The sequence below is a fragment of the Chlorocebus sabaeus genome, chromosome 16, assembly GCF_047675955.1.
Source record: "Chlorocebus sabaeus isolate Y175 chromosome 16, mChlSab1.0.hap1, whole genome shotgun sequence".
Lineage (NCBI taxonomy): Eukaryota > Metazoa > Chordata > Mammalia > Primates > Cercopithecidae > Chlorocebus > Chlorocebus sabaeus.
In genome coordinates, this window is record NC_132919.1 from 62,761,276 (window position 1) to 62,785,998 (window position 24,723).

Sequence of the window (24,723 nt, forward strand, 5' to 3'; positions counted from 1 at the left end):
CCACTAGAATAGCTGGACTACAGGTGCACACCACCAGACTTGACTAATTTATTTATTTATTTTTGAGAGAGTCTCCCTGTGTCACCCGGGCTAGAGTGCAGTGGTGCGATCTCAGCTCACAGCAACCTCTGCCTCCCAGGTTCAAGTGATTCTCATCAACCTCCCAAATAGTTGGGATTACAGGTGTGCGCTACCATGCTGGCTAATTTTTGAAATATTTTTAGTAGAGGCAGGGTTTTACCATGTTGGCCAGGCTCGTCTCTAACTCCTGACCTCAAGTGATCTGTCTACCTCGGCCTCCCAAACTGCTGGGATTATAGGAATGAGCGTGAGACTTAGCTAATTTAAAACATTTTTTTTGTAGAGAGGAAGTCTCACTATGTTGCCCAGGCTGTGTAACCAATTTTTTAATTACTTTGAGGTTTTTCTTTTGTTATTTGTGTTTTGTTTTGAGGCATGTTTCACTGTTACCCAGGCTGGAATGCATTAGCATGATGACAGTTCACTGCAGCCTCTGCCTTGAGAGCTCAAGCGATTTTCTCACCTCATTCCTCGAGTAGCTGGGACTACAGGCACATGCCACCAAACCCAGCTAATTTTTCTATTTTGTTTGTAGAGGTGGGTTTTTGCCATGTTGCCAAGGCTGGTCTCCAACTCTTGTGCTCAAGCAATCCACTCTCCCCAATCTCCCACAGTGCTGAGATTACAGGGGAGAGCCACCACCCTGTGTAACAATTTTTAATGGACAACAGTAGCTTTGGTTTTTATACATCGATAGTTTAATCAAAGAGTTTAACCAAATTTCACCATCATAAATAATATTGTAGCACATGTCCTTGAAACTGAATTCCTGTGCAAATTTATTTTCAATTCAGGAATTGTGCTTTATCTTGGCATAGTTATCTACTGTGGCGATATGCTTTAGTGAAGGTACATTTAATTACAGTAGGATCATTGTGAAAAGCAGTGAATGCCAAAGGAGTTTTTATATTACTTTTGCAATAATTGGTTAGCCTTTGATGATTATTGAATCCTTATATGTAACAAAAGTTCTGTTTTAGAAAGATGCTGGTGGTTTTTGGGGAGGAAAAGTAGGGAGTGGGGAGATCATTAAGACAATACCATTTAGAATAATATGGTGGGGCCGGGCGCGGTGGCTCAAGCCTATAATCCCAGCACTTTGGGAGGCGGAGACAGGCGGATCACGAGGTCAGGAGATTGAGACCATCTTGGCTAACATGGTGAAACCCCGTCTCTACTAAAAATACAAAAAACTAGCCAGGCGAGGTGGCAGGCGCCTGTAGTCCCAGCTACTTGGAAGGCTGAGGCAGGAGAATGGCCTAAACCCGGGAGGCGGAGCTTGCAGTGAGCCAAGAGCCGGCCACTGCACTCCAGCCCCGGTGACAGAGCGAGACTCGTCTCAAAAAAAAAAAAAAAAAAGAATAATATGGTGGCTCTTCAGCAGGTGGGGGTAACTTGGATTGTAGTGGCTGTGGGAATCAAAGAAGGAAACACCAGGATTTGATGGCTGATAGATTTCAAGGGAAAAAGAAGGCAAAACATTAGATATCTTGTTCTTTTCAACAAGCAAGACTGGAAAAAATGTGATTGATATTAATATACAAATAGAGAAATTCAGATACCTGATGATTTTGAGATGACTATAGTCAGGGATAGGGTCAGCCTGAGGGGAGGCCTGTGAAGTAAGAATGGTCTTTATATTTTTTTAAAGTTTTTTTTTTTAAAAGAAGAATATGCAGCAGAGACCAGGATGTACCCCATAAAGCCTAAATATTTACTATCTTACTAGATACACGAAAAGTTTGTAGGACATCAAAACAGATATGTCTTCAAGGTTACAGTGAGTTATGACATAGGGCTGATGTTTAGATGAGGGACAGGACCGGAAATACAGCCTAAATGGGTTTGATGGTTGAAATATACTTTTCAAATTTCAGCTCAAATGGTCTCCCCCTTCTTTTTTTTTTTGTGAAGCCTTACCTATTTGGTAAAATGGTTACATTGTCCTCTGTGTTTTCATATAATTGGGCACATATTTTGTCACAGATATGATATCATTATATTTGTTAATGCAGAAGCTTTTTTCATATATTAGAAAACTTAATGTTCTTCAAAAAGCTATAAAATGATATATTCAATTCCATCATACACACTAGGAACAATTGGTTAGCAAAAAATTACTGCTTCTAAGCAAGTTATATGAAAGCACAGCCACCTACCTACATTTGAGAAGCAGCCTGAGAAGTGGTTCATAGCATGGATTCTGGAGGCAAAACTCCGGGATCAAATCACAGCTCTTTGTCACTTGGTAGTTGTACTACTCAGCATCTCTCTGCCCCATTTTCCTTATCAGTGAAATGGGGATGTTAATATTGCAGCTTTCCTAAGAGCGTTCTTATGAGGATTAAATTAGTTGCTTTTTGTAAAGTCTTTAGAACAGTGTCTAGCACATAGTGATTTAAGTGTTTGCTCTTATGATAATTTGTTCATGCATGAACACAAATCAATCTAAGGGTGAATGGCCTTTTTATTCATGGATTATTCTTGTTACCACTAACAGATAAATAGCTACATCTTACTCCTTCATTTTTACCTCCTTCTCATTTTCTATAGAAAACTTTTTAATAGGCCCTCAAAAAATGCTTACTGAATACTCTGTGTCAATGGACAGAGAGTTTTAGAAAACCCAACCTAAAGAAATTAAATGACTTGGGCTGGGCGCAGTGGCTCACACCTGTAATCCCAGCACTTTGGGAGGCCACAGCAGGTGGATCACCCAGGAGTTCACAACCAGCCTGGCCAACATGGTGAAACCTCATCTCTACTAAAAATATGAAGGTTAGCCGGGTGTGGTGGTGCGTACCTATAATCCCAGCTACTTGGGAGGCTGAGGCAGGAGAATCGATTGAACCCAGAAGGCAGAGGTTGCAGTGAGCTGAGATCACACCATTGTGCTCCAGCCTGGGTGACAGGAGCAAAACTTCGTCTCAAAAAAAAAAGAAAGAAAGAAATTAAATAAATGACTTGAGGACTTGTTGAAGATTTTACAGATATCTAGTGCCAGGATCCAGACTAGAACCCAAGCCTCTTGAGTTGTTCTTTATATAATGTGATCTGAATCTAATAGTACTGAATAAGAGAAAAGCAGGAGAGGTTTATAGATTTTTACTATTTATAAAATCTGATTAGTACGTATAGAATGGCAATCCATTTTGGGGTTCTCTTTTTTTTTTAAGCTTTTTTTCTCAAGGTGCAATGAAAGCCTTCCACACTTTCTGTGTTGTCCTTCTGGTGTTTGGGAGTGTCTCTGAAGCCAAGTTTGATGATTTTGAGGATGAGGAGGACATAGTAGAGTATGATGATAATGACTTCGCTGAATTTGAGGATGTCATGGAAGACTCTGTTACTGAATCTCCTCAACGGGTCATAACCACTGAAGATGATGAAGATGAGACCACTGTGGAGTTGGAAGGGCAGGATGAAAACCAAGAAGGAGATTTTGAAGATGCAGATACCCAGGTGAGGCTCTTTTTATTGCTTTCTTGGAAAAATTTGTAACTAGCACTTTTCCCAAACATTAAAATTAATCCTCATGGCCGGGTGCGGTGGCTCACGCCTGTAATCCCAGCACTTTGGGGGGCCGAGGCGGGCAGATCATGAGACCAGGAGATCAAGACCATCCTGGCTAACACGGTGAAACCCCATCTCTACTAAAAATACAGAAAAATCAGCCGGGCATGGTGGCGGGCGCCTGTAGTCCCAGCTACTAGGGAGGCTGAGGCAGGAGAATGGCATGAACCCAGGAGGCAGAGCTTGCAGTGAGCCGAGATCATGCCACTGCACTCCAGCCTGGGTGACAGAGCGATATTCCGTCTCAAAAAAAAAAAAAAAAAAAAAAAAAAAAAAATTAGGCCGGGCGCGGTGGCTCAAGCCTGTAATCCCAGCACTTTGGGAGGCCGAGACGGGCGGATCACGAGGTCAGGAGATCGAGACCATCCTGGCTAACACGGTGAAACCCCGTCTCTACTAAAAACACAAAAAACTAGCCGGGCGTGGTGGTGGTCGCCTGTAGTCCCAGCTACTCGGGAGGCTGAGGCAGGAGAATGGCGTAAACCCGGGAGGCGGAGCTTGCAGTGAGCTGAGATCCGGCCACTGCACTCCAGACCGGGCGACAGAGCGAGACTCCGTCTCAAAAAAAAAAAAAAAAAAAAAAAAATTAATACTCAGGCTCAGGAGACCTTTACTGTCTGGAATCTTCATTTTCATTCACTAGGTAGAACTCTTCTAAATGTTTTGTGGTAAGTTTCCACCTTTTACATTAACAGAATGAATTATGTTCTTCTATTGAAACCCTAACTGGAGGAGGGGTTAGAGAATAGATACTGTTTGTGGATGAGAATTGTATTATTTAGAACTTTACAATTGGCTGGGCATGGTGGCTCATGCCTGTAATCCCAGCACTTTGGGAGGCCGAGGCGGGCAGATCACCTGAGATTAGGAGTTTGAGAGCAGCCTGGCCAACATGGTGAAACCCTGTCTTTACTGAAAATACAAAAATTAGCTGGGCGTGGTGGTGCGTGCCTGCACCAGCTACTTGGGAGGCTGAGCCAGGAGAATCACTGGAACCTGGGAGTTGGAGGTTGCAGTGAGCTGAGATTGAGCCCCTGCACTTCAGCCTGGGTGACAGAGCAAGACCTTACCAAAAGAAAGAAAGAAAGAGAAAGAGAGGAGGAGAGAAGGAGAGAAAGAGAGAAAGAACTTTGCCATCAAAAGCATGGGGAGTCATCGTTTTGGTGTTTTGGGTGCCCCCCAGCTTCATTGAGCTATAACTGACAAAAATTGTATATATTTAAGGTGCACAACATAGAGTTTTGGTACATCTATACATATAATGTGAAGTGCTTACCACAATCAAGCTAATTAACATAGTTGCCTCCGTGTGTGTGTGTGTGTGTGTGTGTGTGTGTGTGTGGTGAGAATACTTAAGATCTAGTCTCTTAGTAGATTTCAAGTCTGTAATATATTAACTGTAGTCACCATGCTGTACATTAGGTCTCCAGAACTTTTTCATTTTAAGCTGAAATTTGTACCCAATTGTTTTGTTAAAAACATGTAACATCTGTGTTCTATGCTTGCTGCTTACATGTTCTGTTTTCCTCAACAAATGTTGCCAACAAAATGAGACACAGCTGCTGGTGACATTTGTAGAGGAAAACAGATGATGCCTCATTTTTGTAGGAGGGAGATACTGAGAGTGAACCATATGATGATGAAGAATTTGAAGGTTATGAAGACAAACCAGATACTTCTTCTAGCAAAAATAAAGACCCAATAACAATTGTTGATGTAGGTATCCAGGATTCCGAATTCCCAACTAAACAACAAAATGTCTTGTCATTAATCCCAGAAATATAATTAATGATGTATAACTGGTGTTAATGCAATAGTGGGAACTGAGAAAGAGCTTGACATCAGTTCTTCTGATAAAAATCACCACCTACAGAAGCAACCCCTGTTTATCATTCTAGCACTTCTAGTTTTACTTATCAATGAATAAGTAAAATTTATTCCTTGGTGATGTACAGTACATTGAATTTATTTGGGGGATTAAGGACCAAGTGTAATACAAAGGGCTTTCCAGCTTTTCATCCCATTTGATTGTCCTTATATTTCCTTAAAGAATCTTTTATAAAGCTAGCCTAGAAAAGTAAAATGGACCTATTTTTCAAAGTATAACTGTGTTCAATGACAGATATCTGAAGTATCCCTTCTGTTTATGGATTTTCTCATTCTTCCTCCCATGAGGTAGACTCTATTCAGTCTCAGCTAACATTTAATGGAATGATTTTGCTTTTTTAGGTTCCTGCACACCTCCAGAACAGCTGGGAGAGTTATTATCTAGAAATTTTGATGGTGACCGGTCTACTTGCTTATATCATGAATTACATCATTGGGAAGAATAAGAACAGTCGCCTTGCACAGGCCTGGTTTAACACTCATAGGGAGCTTTTGGAGAGCAACTTTACTTTAGTAGGTAAGTGAGGTCAATATCAGCCCAGCTTCTTGCTTGAAAACAATCTGGTAAGGATGATGTATTCCCCTCAGTATAAGCATCTAACTGGTTTCATGGAATACCAAAGAGGGTGCCTTGTTTTTTCTTTCAAGGATTCCCCCTGCTCTTCTTTTTTTAATTTTATATCATTATTATTATTATTGAGATAGAGTCTTGCTCTGTCACCAGGCTGGAGTGCAGTGGCGCAATCTCAGCTCACTGCAACCTCCACCTCCTGGGTTCAAGCGATTCTCCTGCCTCAGCCTGCCGAATAGCTGGGACTACAGGCGTGCATCACCATGCTCCACTAATTTTTGTATTTTTAGTAGAGACGGGGTTTCACCATCTTGGCCTGCATGGTCTCGATCCCTTGACCTCATGGTCCACTCACCTCGGCCTCCCAGAGTGCAGGAATTACAGGCATGAGCCACCGCACTTGGTCTTTTTATTTTTATTTTTTTGAGGTAAAGTCTCACTCTGTTACCCAGGCTTGTGTGCAGTGGTGTGATTACGGTTCACTGCAGCCTCGACCTCCCAGGTTTGAGAGACCCTTCCATCTTAGCCTTCTGAGTAGGCAGGACTATAGGCACATGCTACCACATCCAGCTAATTTTTGTATTTTTTTGTAGAGACAGAGTTTCATCATATTGTGCAGGCTGGTCTCGAACTCCTAGGCTCAAGCAATCTGCCTGCCTCAGCCTCCCAAATTGCTGGGATTACAGGTGTGAGCTACTGCATCCAGCCTTGAGGATCCTGTTTTTTGGCTGGGTGCGGTGGCTCACACCTGTAATTCCAGTGCTTTGGGAGGCCAAGGTGGGAGGATTATTTGGGGCCAGGAGTTTAAGACCAGTCTGGGCAAAATAGTGAGACCTTGTCTCTACAAATAAAATAAAATAAAAATTGGCCGGTCACAGTGGTGTGCTTCTGTGGTCCCAGCTACTCGTGAGGCTGAAGTGGGAGAATTGAACTCAGGAGTTTGAGACTGCAGTGATAGAGGATCATGCTCCTGCACTCCAGCCTGGGTGATAGAATGAGAGACCCTGTTTCTGAAAATAAGAATATATTGTATTTAATAATTTTCTCATCTTTCATGAGTCAGCAGTAAAATTGCTAAACAGCTTCTGATTAGAATAATGTAATAGATGTTTTCAAAACAAGTTGATAAAATTCTGACGGAAACCAAGAAAGTTTGACATTTTAGGTAGCTTGATAAATGCTTTCAATTCGTCTTTTAGAAACTGAAAGTCTCTCAAAATTCCCTTAGAATCTGGACACTTGAGTTTTGGATCCACTGCTGAAATATACACTGAAGGATTTCAAGGAACCTCTGTAGTTGTGCAATGTAGGGAATGAGGTGGACTAACCTCACATTCACCTATTTGGCATTTAGCACCTTATTTCTCTTTAATAGTAAGCATGTATCCACCTGCTCTGCAACACACTAGTGTTTATATATTATGCTAGATACTTTACATACAGTGTTTCTTTTTGTAACAGCACTGTCAGTTGGCTATAGTTGCTGTTTTCCTAAGGAGGAAACTGAAGGACAGAAATGTTAAAAGTTATCTAAGCTATTACATTGCAACCAAGATATCAGAACTTATCTGCCTGTTTCCAAAGTCCACCCTGTCTCCACTGTACCATAGTATTTCAGAGTATGTTTTGACCAGGAAATTCGGGGGGAAAAAAAAAGCAGCTTTGGCTCCTTCTACTTCCCCTTGCTTGTTTTCATTTGGTGTATCAGTCTGTTTTCCCTGGTGAGGTTGAGCAATTTCTTTTTTTTTTTTTTTTTTTTTTTGAGACGGAGTCTTGCTCTGTAGCCCGGGCTGGACTGCAGTGGCCGGATCTCAGCTCACTGCAAGCTCCGCCTCCCAGGTTTACGCCATTCTCCTGCCTCAGCCTCCGGAGTAGCTGGGACTACAGGCGCCCGCCACCTCGCCCGGCTAGTTTTTTGTATTTTTAGTAGAGACGGGGTTTCACCGTGTTAGCCAGGATGGTCTCGATCTCCTGACCTCGTGATCCGCCCGTCTCGGCCTCCCAAAGTGCTGGGATTACAGGCTTGAGCCACCGCGCCCAGCCGAGCAATTTCTTTTGTATACTTAATGAATTAAATGAAGAGAGAAAGTATTGGAATTTGAACTTTTTTCTAGATTTAAAATACAACTCTTAATACTATTAGTAAGACCCAGTTATCATTTTGCATTGGAAAAGAAAGCTTGGTTAAAGTTAATTCATAGGAGACATAGTGAGGAATTGCTGAGTAGTTTGTATTAACAGTATTTTTTATTCACTCCATAGGAGATTTTTTTTTCTTTAACTTTTGGCAGAGATATCTCAACTGCTTTTTTTCCTATTTTGTATGTACTCTGAGAGACTTATACTCCAAGCTGATCATCGTTAAACTGACAAACATGTGCTTAGAATCCATATTTCTTCTAATAGAAACTATAGTTTTAAAAGTAAAAGGAACAGTGCTAATCTATTTTAGTCCCTGTCCAAACAGAGTTCTGTAAGACAGCAAAGTATTGCTACTCTGAAGCTATGATCATTTTGCGGTCAGGATAGAGGAACATGAGGTATTCGGCCTTGTTTTCTTTTTTTTTCTTTTTTTTTTTTTTTTTTTGAGACGGAGTCTTGCTCTGTCATCCAGGCTGGAGTGCAGTGATGCGATTTCAGCTCACTGAAACCTCCACCTGCTGGGTTCAAGCTATTCTCCTGCCTCAGCGTCCTGAGTAGCTGGAACTGCAGGTACACACCACCATGCCTGGCTAATTTTTTATAATTTTTTTTTTTTACGTAAGAGACGGGGTTTCACCATGCTGGCCAGGCTGGTCTTGAACTCCTGACCTCGTGATCTACCCTCCTCAGCCTCCCAAAGTGCTGGGATTACAGGCGTGAGCCACCGCCCCCGGCCCGGCCTTGACATTTTCTGTTGAGTCACATTAAGTGGTTTTACCCCTAGGGGATGATGGAACTAACAAAGAAGCCACAAGCACAGGAAAACTGAACCAGGAGAATGAGCACATCTATAACCTATGGTGTTCTGGTCGAGTGTGCTGTGAGGGCATGCTTATCCAGCTGAGGGTAAGTAGGAAACTTCTTGTACGATATATATCTTCCCTTAATTTTGTCCAGCTGTGATTCCCAGCCCCCCAGTTCAGCATCTTATCCCTTCATATTTAACTTAAAATGAGGTCTAAAAGTGATATTTATGCTAACTGGCAAATGTGTCGTAAAGTATATTTGATAAAGCATTTGATTCTCCTCCAAGGCCCTTTTTTTATATTAAGTAGGAGTTGCAATTGAATTTATTTGCTTCTCTCATTTTTTTTCAGTTCCTCAAGAGACAAGACTTACTGAATGTCCTGGCCCGGATGATGAGACCAGTGAGTGATCAAGTGGTATGTATTCTTCCCGCTGGTTTTCTGTGTACAGACCAAATTTTTTTTTTCTTTCTTCTTTTTTTTTTCCTTTCTTTTTTTTTGATGGCATCTCACTCTGTTGCTCAGGGTGGAGTGCAATGTCACGATCTTGGTTCACTGCAACCTCTGCCTCCCATGTTCAAGCAATTCTCCTGCCTCAGCCTCCCAAGTAGCTGAGATTACAGACGCCCACCACCACACCTGGCTAATTTTTGTGTTTTTAGTAGAGTCGGGATTTCACCATGTTGGCCAGGCTGGTCTCGAACTCCTGACCTCAAGTGATTCACTTTGGTCTCCCAAAGTGCTGGGATTATAGATGTGAGCCATCACGCTTGGCCCAAACTGAATTATTTCCTAGAGCTTTTTCCATTTCTGTCTGAATTGTGTTTTTAGTTTCTGGCAATTTATGTCCCTTGACAAAAAATGTACCCTTTTTCTCCTTGGACAGAGCATCATCTTCCACTCTGTGCAGTTGTCAGGGGGCCTTCATGGGCCTTTTGATGGGAAAGAGGTGATACTGTATCACCACACAGATCAATTGACTTAGCGTTGATGACAGAGGGCAAAGCAATTGTGACAGGTAGTGGCCCTCGTGGGTAACTTGGCTCCTTGTATATGTTTTTATCTTTGGCAGAAAGCTGGGTTTCTTCTCAAATATGTTTTGCTTCAAATAATACATTTCTGGCTGAATAAGCTCCAGTCATGATCTGAGGACCTTATGTTTGGTATATCTTCTTTCCTTTATTAAATCAGTATGTTGGCCGGGTGCGGTGGCTCAAGCCTGTAATCCCAGCACTTTGGGAGGCCGAGACGGGTGGATCACGAGGTCAGGAGATCGAGACCATCCTGGCTAACACGGTGAAACCCCGTCTCTACTAAAAAATACAAAAAACTAGCCGGGCGAGGCAGCAGGCGCCTGTAGTCCCAGTTACTCAAGAGGCTGAGGCAGGAGAATGGCGTGAACCCAGGAGGCGGAGCTTGCAGTGAGCTGAGATCCGGCCACTGCACTCCAGCCTGGGCGAGAGAGTGAGACTCCGTCTCAAAAAAATAAAAATAAAATAAAATAAAATAAAATAAATCAGTGTGTTTATCTGCAAATTGTGTCCTTTCTCACAAATACTACTTTCCTTCTTTCTTCATTGTTTCTTTTTTTTTGAGACAGAGTCTTGCTCTGTTGCCAGGCTGGAGTGCAGTGGCGCAATCTCAGCTTACTGCAATCTCAGCCTCCTGGGTTCAAGCAACTCTTCTGCCTCAGCCTCCTGGGTAACTGGAACTACGGGCGCACACCACCACTGCTGGCCAATTTTTGGTATTTTAGTAGAGACGGGGTTTCACCATGTTGGCCAGGATAGTCTCAATCTCCTGACCTCGTGATCCGCCCGCCTTGGCCTCCCAAAGTGCTGAGATTACAGGTGTGAGCCACCGCACCTGGCCTCGTCATTCTTTCAACAAATAATTGTGCTGGCTCCCACTGCTACAAGAAACAAAAATATATAAGACAGTTTTTTCTTTTCTATAATAGAAAAAGAGAGATAGATACGTATATGTGAAAGTATGAAATAGTATTTGGGTTGTAAGTATTTTGTTAGTAATGTAAATTAGGTACTTTGAAATGGTATTGGATTGAAAATAATATGTGTGTGTGTGTGTGTGTGTGTGTGTGTGTGTGTGTGTGTGTGTATATATATATTTTTTTTTTTTTTTGAGATGGAGTCTCACTCTATCGCCTAGGCTGGAGTGCAATGGCTTGATCTCGGCTCACTGCAACCTCCACCTCCCGGGTTCCAGTGATTCTCCTACCTCAGCCTCCCAAGTAGCTGGGATTACAGGTGCCTGCCACCACACCCAGCTAATTTTTGTATTTTTAGTAGAGACGGGGTTTCGCCATGTTGGTTAGGATGGTCTCGAACTCCTGACCTCAGGTGATCCACCCACCTCGGCCTCCCAAAATGCTGGGATTGCAGGCAAGAGTCACCGCGCCCGGCCCCACTGTTATATTTTAAAGGTCTCATTTTTACTTGTAAACCTGTAATTTTATTTTAATTTTTCTAATATGGCCATGATGACTTAGTCCACTAAAATTTAGAGCCCTATCAGTTAATATTTCTGTCATCCTTTCTCCCACCAACCACCGTCTTATGAGGAGGAAAGTTTGCTGTATCCTCAGCCATCTTTTTGTAGAAATTATTCTTTAAAAGCATTTTAGTCATTTTCAGCTCTCTTTCTCTGTCTCTCTCCTTCTGCTAAGAGAAATTGCTTTAACAAATACATGGCTCTTTATATTTTATTTGCCCCTTTTTTTAAATTCTGTTTAAGGTTTGCTTTGTGTAACTTCCCATCAGTGATGGAAGAGCAGAAAATGTTTTCTTTTACAGCTGCCATCTTACCAGTTCTTTTCTTATATTAATGTTTTCCTTCTTCCATATACTAAAAATTATTTCACCCAAGCATTTAAAGATATAATTATTAATATAACAAATATATCATATCAGACTCTTTTTTTTTTTTTTTTTTTTTGAGATGGAGTCTCGCTCTATCGCCCAGGCTGGAGTGCAGTGGTGCGATCTCAGCTCACTGCAAGCTCTGCCTCCCGGGTTCATGCCATTCTTCTGCCTCAGCCCCCAGAGTAGCTGGGACTATAGGCTCCCACCACCACACCCTGCTAATTTTTTGTATTTTTAGTAGAGACGGGGTTTCATCGTGTCAGCCAGGATGGTCTCGATCTCCTGATCTCGTGATCCGCCCGCCTCGGCCTCCCACATATCAAGACTCTTTTAGGCTTATAATGTTTTATCTTTCTGGCCCAGTCAGAGTACTAGTAACTGTTTACTTGTCTGGGCTGTTTTCCAACACAAACAGCCAATTCTCAGATTCTCTGGATACCAACTGGGTATTCCACAATTGAATTCAATAATAATTCTTTTTAATTTTGTAAATTTAAGTTTTTTTTTTTTTCCTAGAGACCGAGATTTGCTATGTTGCCCAGGCAGTTCATGAAGTCCTGGCCTTAAGTGATCCTCTCACCTGGGCCTCCCAAAGTGCTGGGATTACAGGCATGAGCCACTGTGCCCAGGCTCAATTCAATTCTGACCCTATCTACCTGGAGTTAGCTTCAAATCCTAGAGATTAAAGGGCTCAGCCCCACAAGACTGCCCTCTTCAGATGCATTCGAATGTCCCAGGTTACCCATACTGCCATCTGGATTTCTGACCAACTAACTATTAATCAGGGGTTCCTGTGACCTCCCCTCTCAACCAGTAATTTGTTAGATGGCTCATAGAACTTGAAAAGACACTTATATTTACTGGTTTATTATAAGGGGAATTGGGAACCACTGTCAACTGGGAACCACTGTCACCTGGGAACCACTCAGTTCCTAAAGGCCACCCTTCGGTCCTTACCATATGTCCCCCACCCCCAACTTTCCCATAAGCCCTTTCACATTTTGACTTTCTTCTTCAAGTAGGGCTATAGTTCCTTTTAAGGACTTGCTTGATTAGGTTGGGTACACTCAAGATAATGTCCCTTTTGGTTAATTCACAGTCAGCTGATTAGGGACCACCTGCCATAAAACAGTCTGATTATGGGGGTAATATTCCATCATATTTGCAAATCCCAATCACTTAAAGGGAGAGTATATGCATCAGCCGGGAGGGAATCTTAAGGGTCATTTAGAAATCTGCCTATCACAGAACCTAACAGGTGAATTTTTTTGTTTACATTTTTTTTAAAAGCAAATAAAAGTAACCATGAATGATGAAGACATGGATACCTATGTATTTGCTGTTGGCACACGGAAAGCCTTGGTGCGACTACAGAAAGAGATGCAGGATTTGGTATGTTAGGTTGCTCCAACTCAAATATATGTAGAACTGTGTCTCTTTAGCACACACATATACAGCTTCATCGCATAATAAAAGGTCATGTCTTACTTCCAATTACTTCTTCCTCTAGAGTGAGTTTTGTAGTGATAAACCTAAGTCTGGAGCAAAATATGGACTGCCAGACTCTTTGGCCATCCTGTCAGAGATGGGAGAAGTCACAGACGGAATGATGGATACAAAGGTAAATGTTACAGAAGACATACATTTGCCAGGCCTTGGCATTTACAGGACACTCTCCCTAAAAGTCTCATTGTACAAGTTCATCATTTTATGTCAGTGTACTAGTTTTACATTCCTTTCTCACACAAATATTAAAATACCTTCTTTAAGCAATACATTGGCTTGTCAAAAGGACAATTTGATTAGTCAACAAGTTCTCTAAATCAAGAGCAAATTGTTCCTGGGATTGCTAATGACTTTCAGGTTTTTTTAAAAAAGAATATAACTTCTGATCTTTTTCATCATATCATTTGGTCTTTTTTTTTTTTTTGAGCTCCAGTTTGTGTAGGAGAAGAGGGATGTGTAGAGATTCCTCCTCCTTTGTTTTTAAAAAGATGGGGTCTTGAGATGTTGCCTAGGCTGGAATGCAGTGGCTATTCATATGTGTGATCAGAACTCACTGCAGCATCAAACTTCTGGGCTCAAGTGTTCCTCCTGCCTCAGCAAGAGCCCACCATTGTGCCTAGCTGAGAGAGCCATTTCTTTCTATTGGTTGTGTAATGGTAACAGATCTTAGTATCATTAGCATACAGGATAATTCAGAGATGGTTATAAATGTAAGTTCAAGGTGACATGTTTATAAAGGATCCCCTGAAATTATTTTAGATCCCCTGAAATTATTTATCTTTATGCCTTCATTCTTGTTTCGAACGTTATTTTGAGAAATAGTTTTAGTTGCTCGATAAGAATCTTAATCATTGGTATGACTAAAAAGGAGTACGACTTTTTTTTTTTCTTTTTCTTAGTAGAGATGGGGTTTCGCTATGTTGGCCAGGCTGGTCTGGAATTCCTGGCCTCAAGTGATCCACCCACCTTGGCCTCCTAAAGTGCGTGGATTACAGGCATGAGCCACTGCGCCCATCCTGGAGGAGTACTATAATTCTAAAGAGATTCTTTATCTTATTGAAATTTAATTTTTAAAAAGCTTTAGTCTTGTCCGCATGCTGTGGTTCACACTTGTAATCTCAGTACTTTGGATGGTGGAGGCAGGAGGATCACTTGAGTCCAGGGATTCAGGACTGGCCTGGACAACATAGTGAGACCCTGTCTCCACAACAAAAAAACTAGCCAGGTGTGGTGGTGTGTTCCTTTAGTCCCAGCTACTCAGGAGACTGAGGCAGGAAGATCACTTGAGCCCAGGAGATTAAGGCTATGGTAAGCTATGATTGCACCACTGCACTCCAGCCTGGGCAAGAGAACAAGACCCTGTCTCAATAAATAAATAAATAAATAAAAAACAATTAACATGCTTTGGTCTTAATGAATGGCATTGTACAAAAGTAAGGATTGAAAGGTGAATTTCTTTTTTTTTGTTTTGTTTTTGTTTTTGAGACAGTCTTGCTCTGTCTCCCAGACTGGAGTACAGTGGCGTGGTCTCTGCTCACGGCAACCTCCACCTCCCGGATTCAGACGCTCCTCATGCTTCAGCCTCTTGGATAACTGGGGTTACAGGCACATGCCACCATGCCCGGCTAATTTTTTTGTATTTTTAGTAAGAGACGGGGTTTCACTGTGTTGGCCAGGCTGATCTCAAATTCTCAAACTCCTTGCCTCAGGTGATCCACCTGCCTCCCAAAGTGTGGGGATTACTAGCGTGAGCCACTGTACCCAGTCTCTAAGAGTGAATTTCTTTATGAAAAAAGGGAAATGCATTAAACCCTGCTTTTAAAAAATATTATTTTCTTTTTTTCAGATGGTTCACTTTCTTACACACTATGCTGACAAGATTGAATCCGTTCATTTTTCAGACCAGTTTTCTGGTCCAAAAATTATGCAAGAGTACGTATAAGATAAAATTGTTGAAATTAATTTTCCTCACTAGCTTTCTGTGTTGAAACACCTGTAAGGTGCTTCTGCAATATCCCTTACCAAATGTGTGAAGGGAGTTGATGACAGGCCTCCTCCATGTTTTCCTTTGCTTTGACTGCATGCATCATGAGAGGTCATTGTAAACCTATGGGAGAGAAATGAGCCTCCCCTGTCCCAGTTTGTATGTGTCCCTGCATGTTTGCACCAATGACTCAGTGAGGTGGTTGGGAATCTTACAGAATGGCTGGTACTAATAAAATGCAGTGGGTTTTTGTTTTTGTTTTTTTGAGACGCTGTCTCGCTCTGTCGCCTAGGCTGGAGTGCAGTGGTGCAATCTTGGTTCACCGCACCCTCCGTCTCCCGAGTTCAAGCGATTCTCCTGCCTCAGCCTCTTGAGTAGCTGGGATTACAGGCACGCACCACCACGCTTAACTAATTTTTGTATTTTTAGTAGAGACGGAGTTAATCACTATGTTGGTCAGGCTGGTCTTGAACTCCTGACCTCGTGATCCACCTGCCTTGGCCTCCCAAAGTGATGGAATTATAAACGTGAGCCACCATGCCCCAGTCCATAGGTTCTTTTTTTTGTGATGATAATTTGTGTGTGATGTTTGACTTACATCTGATTGCAAATCTGTGTGTCCTGTAATTTATGGCCTTTTCTGGCTTCCCTCTTTGAATAGTTAGGTGATTGTTTCCTTTCCTAGCATAGATGCCCACAATGCCCATAAGATTTCTAGCTTTATAGTAATACTGTTCAGGAGTACATATTCAGGACTTGGATTTGTTCTTTGAATTCACAGCCTGTCTCAGGAGAGCTTATTTATTTACCTTTATCCTTGGTTTGAAACTGGTTCTGACTAAATTTTTAGTTAAAGACTACCCTCTGATAGGCTGTGGAGTTCAGCACAATTCAAGTTAATCTGGATTTTAGTTGTGTACTAAGATTACTCAGGTCCTTATGCCTCTAGATAGTGCTGCATCATCCTTGTCTTGCTCAACTCAATGGCACTGAGGACAATGTTTCACATTGTAGCATTCATTGTGCCTTTTAAATATGGGATGGAGGGCAATTGATAGTCAAAGGATTGATACAGGCAGAGATTACAAAGGAATCTTCAGTGACAGAACTAAATTATATATGCTATAGTAGATTATCCCTAAATTTATTCTGAGCCTAACTCAAAAGTAAGATAATAAGATATCTTGCTATAGGAAGATAGGAGTTGGAAATAAAACATAAAAATCCATCAAAATAAGCAAAAATGTTATCTAAAATATGGGCCTCATACTTAAATATAGGCTCATTTCTGGCTCCCCAGGTGAGATGAAATATACCCTTGCCTGGAGGGAACATCACTGGAGGTGTTCAAGTATAGGATAAAGATCACTTGAGAATGCATCCATCAGATAGACGAGTGGACCAGATGACCTGTAAAGCTCCTGCGGGCTCTGAGATTATATTTGACTTGGGGATGCCAAGCCAAATACTGTGCTGATTATGTGCAGGTATCCGCTCATCTAAGTGTATTGGGTGACTTGTGTACATGGAAAACATCTTTCTTGTATTCCTTCTTAATTGCCTTTTCTTTTGTGATAGGGAAGGTCAGCCTTTAAAGCTACCTGACACTAAGAGGACACTATTGTTTACATTTAATGGTAAGTATTCTGGGTCCTTTCTGGGTTCTTAGTCTTCTCTGAGATGACCTTAAGGAGAGTATTGTTTCCTCCTAAATGATAACTTTAAAACTACATCAAAACTATAACCCTATGCTTGCTTACTGATGTCCAGATTTCTTCAAGAAGAAATTACCTTTTATATATTTTAATTTATATTTTCTGCTGCATTTTAACTGCCTAAGAAACTTAGAGAAATGAGTCTGTTAAGATTTAAAAAAAAAAAAAAAAAAAAAAAAAAAAGAGTTGGGTGACCTAGAAATATTAATGCTACCATTAACTCAGTAGGAAAAATGGCTTTGTTTTCCAGTGCCTGGCTCAGGTAACACTTACCCAAAGGATATGGAGGCACTGCTACCCCTGATGAACATGGTGATTTATTCTATTGATAAAGCCAAAAAGTTCCGACTCAACAGAGAAGTAAGACCCAATGCCTATATTATATAAATTGGCACCTTTTTTTGTTTCTTCTCAAGGGGAGGGCAGCTATCAATGATTTCAGTGACTGAATCTTTGCTGGTTGATTTAGAAGTGCCAAATGGGAGTAATTTTATGAAAGAATGCTAAATGGGATTTTGCTGCTGTTGACTAGAAGTGGATTTCTTATAAACACTTTGTTTCTTGGGGAAGGGCAAACAAAAAGCAGATAAGAACCGTGCCCGAGTAGAAGAGAACTTCTTGAAACTGACACATGTGCAAAGACAGGAAGCAGCACAGTCTCGGCGGGAGGAGAAAAAAAGAGCAGAGAAGGAGCGAATCATGAATGAGGAAGATCCTGAGAAACAGCGCAGGCTGGAGGTTAGACAAACTTGTCTTATCACTGGGGTAAAACTACGATTTGTAAGGATGCCTGCTTGTGTTCTATTGGTTGTTAAAGTAATCTTTGTAGGCTAAAAGTTTAGCATTTTCTAAACATTTGGGACATTATGTCAATTGATAACACTATAAAGAAGAATAAATAATCCTTCCTGTTCAAGCCGTGCCACACTGAGTCTGTGAACATGAAAAATTATCAGTATTATCCTGTTCCTCCAGCACAGTTTCATTTTGAAAATTCCCTTATCAGTTTTCAAGCCAAACACTTTGGTGGAAAAAAATTAGAAATTTTAATAGAAGGCAGCACATGTGCCCTATTATCTAAATAAACTTGTTATGTAAAATTTAAAATCTGATTATAGAATTAGAGATTTCCAATATTTTTGTTTGTATTTTTGTTTTCTGTTTTTTACCTAACTAGAATCTCAAACTCAAAAGCTTTTTGGGTATAGTATGTTATATTTGAAAGCTCAGTATGATCTGATGTGTTTCTGAAATAAGATGCCATAGTTCAGCTCTAAATTTTTTTTTTTTTTTTTTTTTTTTTTTTTTTTGAGATGGAGTCTCGCTCTGTCACCCAGGCTGGAGTGCAATGGTGCAATTATTGGCTCACTGCAATCTCTACCTCCCGTGTTGAAGCCATTCTCCTGCCTCAGCCTCCCAAGTAGCTGGGACTACAGGTGTGCACCACTCAGTTCTAAAATTTTAGACCTTGTAAATGCTGGTCAAAAAAGAGAACAAAGGCCAGGTGCAGTGGCTCACACTTGTAATCCCAGCACTTTGGAAGGCTAAGGCAAGCAGATTGCTTGAGCCCTGGAGTTCAAAACAAGCCTGGGCAACATCATGAGACCTTGTCTCTACTAGTAAAAAAAAAATTAGCTGTGCATAGTGGTGCACACCTGTAGTCCCAACTACTTGGGAGACTGAGGTGAAAGGATTACTTGAACCTGGGAGATTGAGGCTGCAGTGAGCTATGATCACACCACTGCACTCTAGCCTGGGCAGCCAAAAAAAGAGAGGGAGAGGACAGGCCGGGCGTGGTGGCTCACGCCTGTAATTCCAGCACTTTGGGAGGCCGAGGCAGGCAGATCATGAGGTCAGGAGTTTGAGACTAGCCTGACCAACATGCTGAAACCCTGTCTCTACTAAAAACAAAAAAAATTAGCCCGGCATGGTGGTGTGCTCCTGTATTCCCACCTACTCAGGAGGCTGAGACAGGAGAATTACTTGAACCCGAGAGGCAGAGGTTGCAGTGAGCAGGGATCGAGCCACTGCACTCCAGGCTGGGTGACAGAGGGAGACCCCGTCTCAAAAAGAAAAAAGAGGGAGAGGACAAAGTTCTGGAAGATGTGAATTTTAATGAGAATAATCTTGAGATAATTGAAGAATATTCTTAGGAGTAAAGGGGTCATGTGTTCAAGAAAATGTGAGCTGAAGGCCGGGCGCGGTGGCTCAAGCCTGTAATCCCAGCACTTTGGGAGGCCAAGACGGGCGGATCACGAGGTCAGGAGATTGAGACCATCCTGGCTAACACAGTGAAACCCCGTGTCTACTAAAAAATACAAAAAAACTAGCCGGGTGAGGTGGTGGGTGCCTGTTGTCCCAGCTACTCGGGAGGCTGAGGCAGGAGAATCACTTGAACCCGGGAGGCGGAGCTTGCAGTGAGCTGAGATCCAGCCACTGCACTCCAGCCTGGACAACAGAGTGAGACTCCGTCTCAAAAAAAAAAAAAAAAAAAAAAGAAAATATGAGCTGCTATGCGGGCTTGCATTTGACAGTGGTGTCATTAATGCTGTTGAGTGAAATGCCCAGGATACTGCAGGCCTGTCATCATCATCTTACCCCTTTAATCATGTTTTTGTTTTATTTGGCTTGGTTTAGTGATAGATATTTTTCCCCCGAAAATGTAGCTCTGTGTTTATGCGGTCTTCTTTATAAATAAATATGGCTTTTTAAGGTGTACGTGTGAAGAATCTAGAAAGGAATCATTAATAGGTAATGCCTTTCATTTTTCTATAAAAAAGGAAGTTCTACATTTCTTTCTAAGGTTTTAAACTATAATGAGTTAAAGGAAGAGGGAGCCTGAAACTTAACTTGAGTCAGATTGTAAACTTCTTATAGATATAAATCATTTAATTTTTTTGAACTACCACTTTATAGTATTTGGTCTGGGTACCTTGTAAAAAGATCTGGTGAACTCAATAGAACAACCCACCCAACCCATTCTACCAGTGTATGGTATGAAAGCTCCTTTTTTTCTTTTAATTTATTTTTATTTTTATTTTTGAGACAGAGTCTTGCTCTGTTGCCCAGGCTGGAGTATAGTGGCACAATTGTAGCTCGCTGCAGCTTCAGACTCCTGGGCTCCAGCCATCCTCCCATCTCAGCCTCCTAGTATGCTGGGAATACAGGTGTGAACCACTGTGCCCAGCCAGAGAGCTCCTTTTTACTCACATCTTTTCAAAAACTAGTTATTAATTTTTTTTTTTTTTGAGACAGAGTCTCGCTCTTTCACCAGGCTGGAGTGCGGTGGCGCCATCTCAGCTCACTGCAGCCTACGCCTTCCAGGGTCAAGTGATCCTCCTGCCTCAGCTTCCCTAGTAGCTGGGACTACAGGTGCCTGCCACCACGCCCAGCTAATTTTTGTATTTTTAGTAGATATGGGGTTTCACCATATTGGTCAGGATGGTTTCGATCTCTTGACTTCATGATCCGCCCGCCTCAGCCTCCCAAAGTGCTGGGATTACAGGCGTGAGCCACCATGCCAGGCCCTTTTTTTTTTTTTCCTGATTCTGGTAGTGACGAAATGGTATCCCCCTTGTTTTGTATTTTTTGAATTTTTTTTTTTTTTTTCCAGACATACTCTTGCTGTGTTGCCCAGGGGGAGTGCAGTGGCGTGATCTCAGCTCACTGCAACCTCTGCCTCCCGGTTTCAAGCGATTCTCTTGTCTCAGCTGGGAATACAGGCACCTGCCACCATGCCTGGCTAATTTTTGTATTTTTTTAGTAGAGATGGAGTTTCACCATCTTGGTCAGGCTGGTCTCAAACTCCTGACCTTAGGTGATCCACCCGCCTCGGCCTCCCAAAATGCTGGGATTACAGGTGTGAGCCACTGTGCCCAGCTATTTTCTGAATTATTATTGAAGTTGAACATTTTTCACATGTATTGACTTAAATATCTCTCAAATGTGCTAGCATAAATATATTTATCTTTTTTTTTTTTTTTTTTGAGACAAACTCACTCTATCGCCCAGGCTGGAGTGCAGTGGCACAATCTTGGCTCACTGCAACCTCTGCCTCCCAGGTTCAAGTGATTCTCGTGCCTCAGCCTCCCAAGTAGATGGGATGACGGGTGCCCACCACCACACCTGGCTACTTTTTGTATTTTTAGTAGAGATGAGGTTTCACCACATTGGCCAGGCTGATCTCGAACTCCTGATCTCTCAAGTAATCCATCCACCTCAGCCTCCCAAAGAGTAGGCGAGGTTTCACCACATTGGCCAGGCTGGTCTCGAACTCCTGATCTCTCAAGTAGCCCACCAGCTTCAGCCACTGCACCTGGCCAATATTTCTTACATGATACTGTATTCTGTGTATCGTTGGTTTTACACGTGTGTGTAATATGTAATATGGGAGATAGGGATGGGTAGTGCTGGGAAAAGAATGAATGTGGTGAAGGTAGGGGTTGGAACAATGGGAAGAGGACATTGGGATTGAACCTGGGAGGTGGAGGTTGCAGTGAGTCAGGATTGTGCCACTGCACTCCAGCCTGGGCGATAGAGTGAGTTTGTCTCAAAAAAAAAAAAAAGAGAGATAAATATATTTATGCTAGCACATTTGAGAGATATTTAAGTCAATACATGTGAAAAATGTTCAACTTCAATAATATTTCAAAAACAGTGAAAATCCACCTCAAAAAAAAAAAAAAAGAAAAGAAAAGAAACCTAAGACAGGCTGGGCGCAGTGGCTCATGCCTATAAATCCTAACATTTTGGGAGGCCGAGGCAGGTGGATCACTTGAGGTCAGGAGTTCAAGACCAGCCTGGCCAATATGGTGAAACCCCATCTCTACTAAGAATATAAAAATTAGCCAGGTGTGGTGGCACACACCTGTAATCCCACCTACTTGGGAGGCTGAGGCAGGAGAGTCATCCTGGGCAACAGAGCAAGACTGTATCTAAAAGAAAAAAAAAAAACCTGGCCAGGCACTTTGGCTCACACCTGTAATCCCAGCACTTTGGGAGGCCATAGTGGATGAATTGCTTGAGGTCAGGAGTTTGAGACCAGCCTGGCCAACATGGTGAAACCCCGCCTCTGCTAAAAGTACAAAAATTATTTGGGTGTGGTGGCAGGTGCCTGTAATTCCAGCTACTTGGGAGGCTAATGCAGGAGAATGGCTTGAACCCAGAAGGCAGGGAGGCTGCCATGACCCGAGATTATGCCACTGCACTCCAGCCTGGGTGACAGAACAAGACCCTATCTCAAAAAAATAAAGAAAAAGCCTAAGACAGTCAATAGTTCCCAAACCAGGAATTCACAAATCACCCTTTGAAACCTAATTTGTTCCACTATGAAGAACTATATATGCTTTGCGCTTCTTTTCTTCTTCCCTATTTTCTCCATCCTGTACCAGCTGAGGAGTATATCTCTGAGTACATTTTTACCCCAGTACCCTAAAAATGTGAAGTTTGAGATTGTAGCTGAAATAAACTTTAATCAAGTGTGACCGCTAGTGGCCAACAGTGAAGTCATACTTTGACTTGACCTCTGAGGCTTCTCTCAGTCCACATAGTAATAATCTGAAACTTCTTCCTCTTCTATATAACTTCCTAATTCCTAAATAAAAATATGATAAATTTGATGATTTTTATCACATTTGATAAATATGATAAAAATATGATAATGTCCCAAATAGAGCAGTATGAATTTAAGTATTGTATGCAGATATGCTGTCTGTGCTAATAAGAAATTTGCAATGGGCCGGGCGCGGTGGCTCAAGCCTGTAATCCCAGCACTTTGGGAGGCCGAGACGGGCGGATCACGAGGTCAGAAGATCGAGACCATCCTGGCTAACACAGTGAACCCCGTCTCTAATAAAACTACAAAAAAAATAGCCGGGCGAGGTGGCGGGCGCCTGTAGTCCCAGCTACTCGGGAGGCTGAGGCAGGAGAATGGCATGAACCCGGGAGGCGGAGCTTGCAGTGAGCTGAGATCCGGCCACTGCACTCCAGCCTGGGCGACAGAGCAAGACTCCGTCTCAAAAAAAAAACAAAACAAAAAAAAAAAGAAATTTGCAATGAATAACCTGATGGAACAAGATTCTTAAAATTCATTGAGCTGAAGTAGAATGTGTCTTTTGGCAGTTATACATTTATGATATAATCCCATCATGAATGGTATGGTGAACATCAGGCTAAGTGTTTCCTGGACACAGAAAAAAAATCAAACCAGAATAACAAAGCCTAGTTAATTGTAGTAGTTTCTAAACTGAGATTTTCATTTACCTTTGCTTCATTTGAAGTTTATTTAATTTGCATTCACTAATGTAGATACTGGCAATTATTTTTATAACTATCTTTTAGAATGTTATTTATGGTGCAAGCTTAAGTTTTTGAATAATACTATAGGCAGTATTCTGATTTGGATTTTTTTTTAAGATATGTTTCGAGCTTAATTTGAATTCTCTCGTCCCCGCTCCCTTCTCTTTTTATTTGTTATGCCTTCTTTCTCTAGGAAGCTGCATTGAGGCGTGAGCAAAAGAAGTTGGAAAAGAAGCAAATGAAAATGAAACAAATCAAAGTGAAAGCCATGTAAAGCCATCCCAGAGATTTGAGTTCTTTTTTTTTTTTTGAGACGGAGTCTCGCTCTATCTCCCAGGCTGGAGTGCAGTGGCCGGATCTCAGCTCACTGCAAGCTCCGCCTCCCGGGTTTACGCCATTCTCCTGCCTCAGCCTCCCGAGTAGCTGGGACTACAGGCACCCGCCACCTCGCCCGGCTAATTTTTTTGTATTTTTAGTAGAGACGGGGTTTCACCGTGTTAGCCAGGATGGTCTCGATCTCCTGACCTCGTGATCCGCCCGTCTCGGCCTCCCAAAGTGCTGGGATTACAGGCTTGAGCCACCGCGCCCGGCCGAGATTTGAGTTCTGATGCCACCTGTAAGCTCCGAATTCATAGGAAACATGAAAAACGCTAGTCCATTTCTCAACCTTAAATTTCAGACAGTCTTGGGCAACTGAGAAATCCTTATTTCATCATCTACTCTGTTTGGGGTTTGGAGTTTTACAGAGGTTGTAGATAACCTTGAAAGGGCTCTGTTTCAAGAATTTGTTTTCCAGATAATCAAATTATTTTGATTATTTTATAAAAGGAATGATCTATGAAATCTGTGTTTTTAAGTATTTTAAAAATTATAATACGAATCATCAGTGCTTTTAGTACTTCAGCGTTTGAAGAAATACCATGAAATTTATAGGTAGATAACCAGATTGTTGCTTTTTATTTAAACCAGGCAGTTGAAATGGCTATAAAGACTGACTCTAAAACAAGATTCTGCAAATAATGATTGGAATTGCACAATAAACATTGCTTGATGTTTTCTTGTATGTCTACATTAAACTTGAGAAAAAGTAAAAATTAGAACACCGTATGTGGTAATGAAATTCCAGGGACCCAGAACATAATGTAGTGTATGTTTTTAGGTGGGAGATGCTGATAACAGAATTAATAGGAAGTCCATAGGCAGTAGGATACTGACATGTACATGGAAAATTCCAGGGACAGGAATTTCTAGGGACAGGAGCATCGTTTTTCCCTTACCTGAT

General features: G+C 41.8%; 1 protein-coding gene across 3 annotated transcripts in view; it reads left to right on the forward strand.

The window, feature by feature from the left end:
* CCDC47 (coiled-coil domain containing 47) overlaps positions 1 to 24,498 on the forward strand; it is a 29,024-nt gene extending 4,526 nt beyond the window's left edge. Inside the window, exons 2-13 of one of the 3 annotated variants that reach the window (XM_008012144.3) lie at positions 3,258 to 3,540; positions 5,260 to 5,367; positions 5,881 to 6,055; positions 9,036 to 9,157; positions 9,409 to 9,474; positions 13,230 to 13,331; positions 13,450 to 13,560; positions 15,292 to 15,377; positions 17,008 to 17,066; positions 17,395 to 17,504; positions 17,715 to 17,882; positions 23,635 to 24,498. In XM_008012144.3, coding sequence (XP_008010335.3) covers positions 3,277 to 3,540; positions 5,260 to 5,367; positions 5,881 to 6,055; positions 9,036 to 9,157; positions 9,409 to 9,474; positions 13,230 to 13,331; positions 13,450 to 13,560; positions 15,292 to 15,377; positions 17,008 to 17,066; positions 17,395 to 17,504; positions 17,715 to 17,882; positions 23,635 to 23,715 — 1,452 coding nt within the window. In that variant the 5' untranslated portion in view covers positions 3,258 to 3,276 and the 3' untranslated portion in view covers positions 23,716 to 24,498. The remainder of the gene's footprint in view (positions 1 to 3,257; positions 3,541 to 5,259; positions 5,368 to 5,880; positions 6,056 to 9,035; positions 9,158 to 9,408; positions 9,475 to 13,229; positions 13,332 to 13,449; positions 13,561 to 15,291; positions 15,378 to 17,007; positions 17,067 to 17,394; positions 17,505 to 17,714; positions 17,883 to 23,634) is intronic. The other 2 variants (XM_008012146.3, XM_008012147.3) reach the window with 2 other exon arrangements.
* Positions 24,499 to 24,723: the final 225 nt, after the last annotated feature.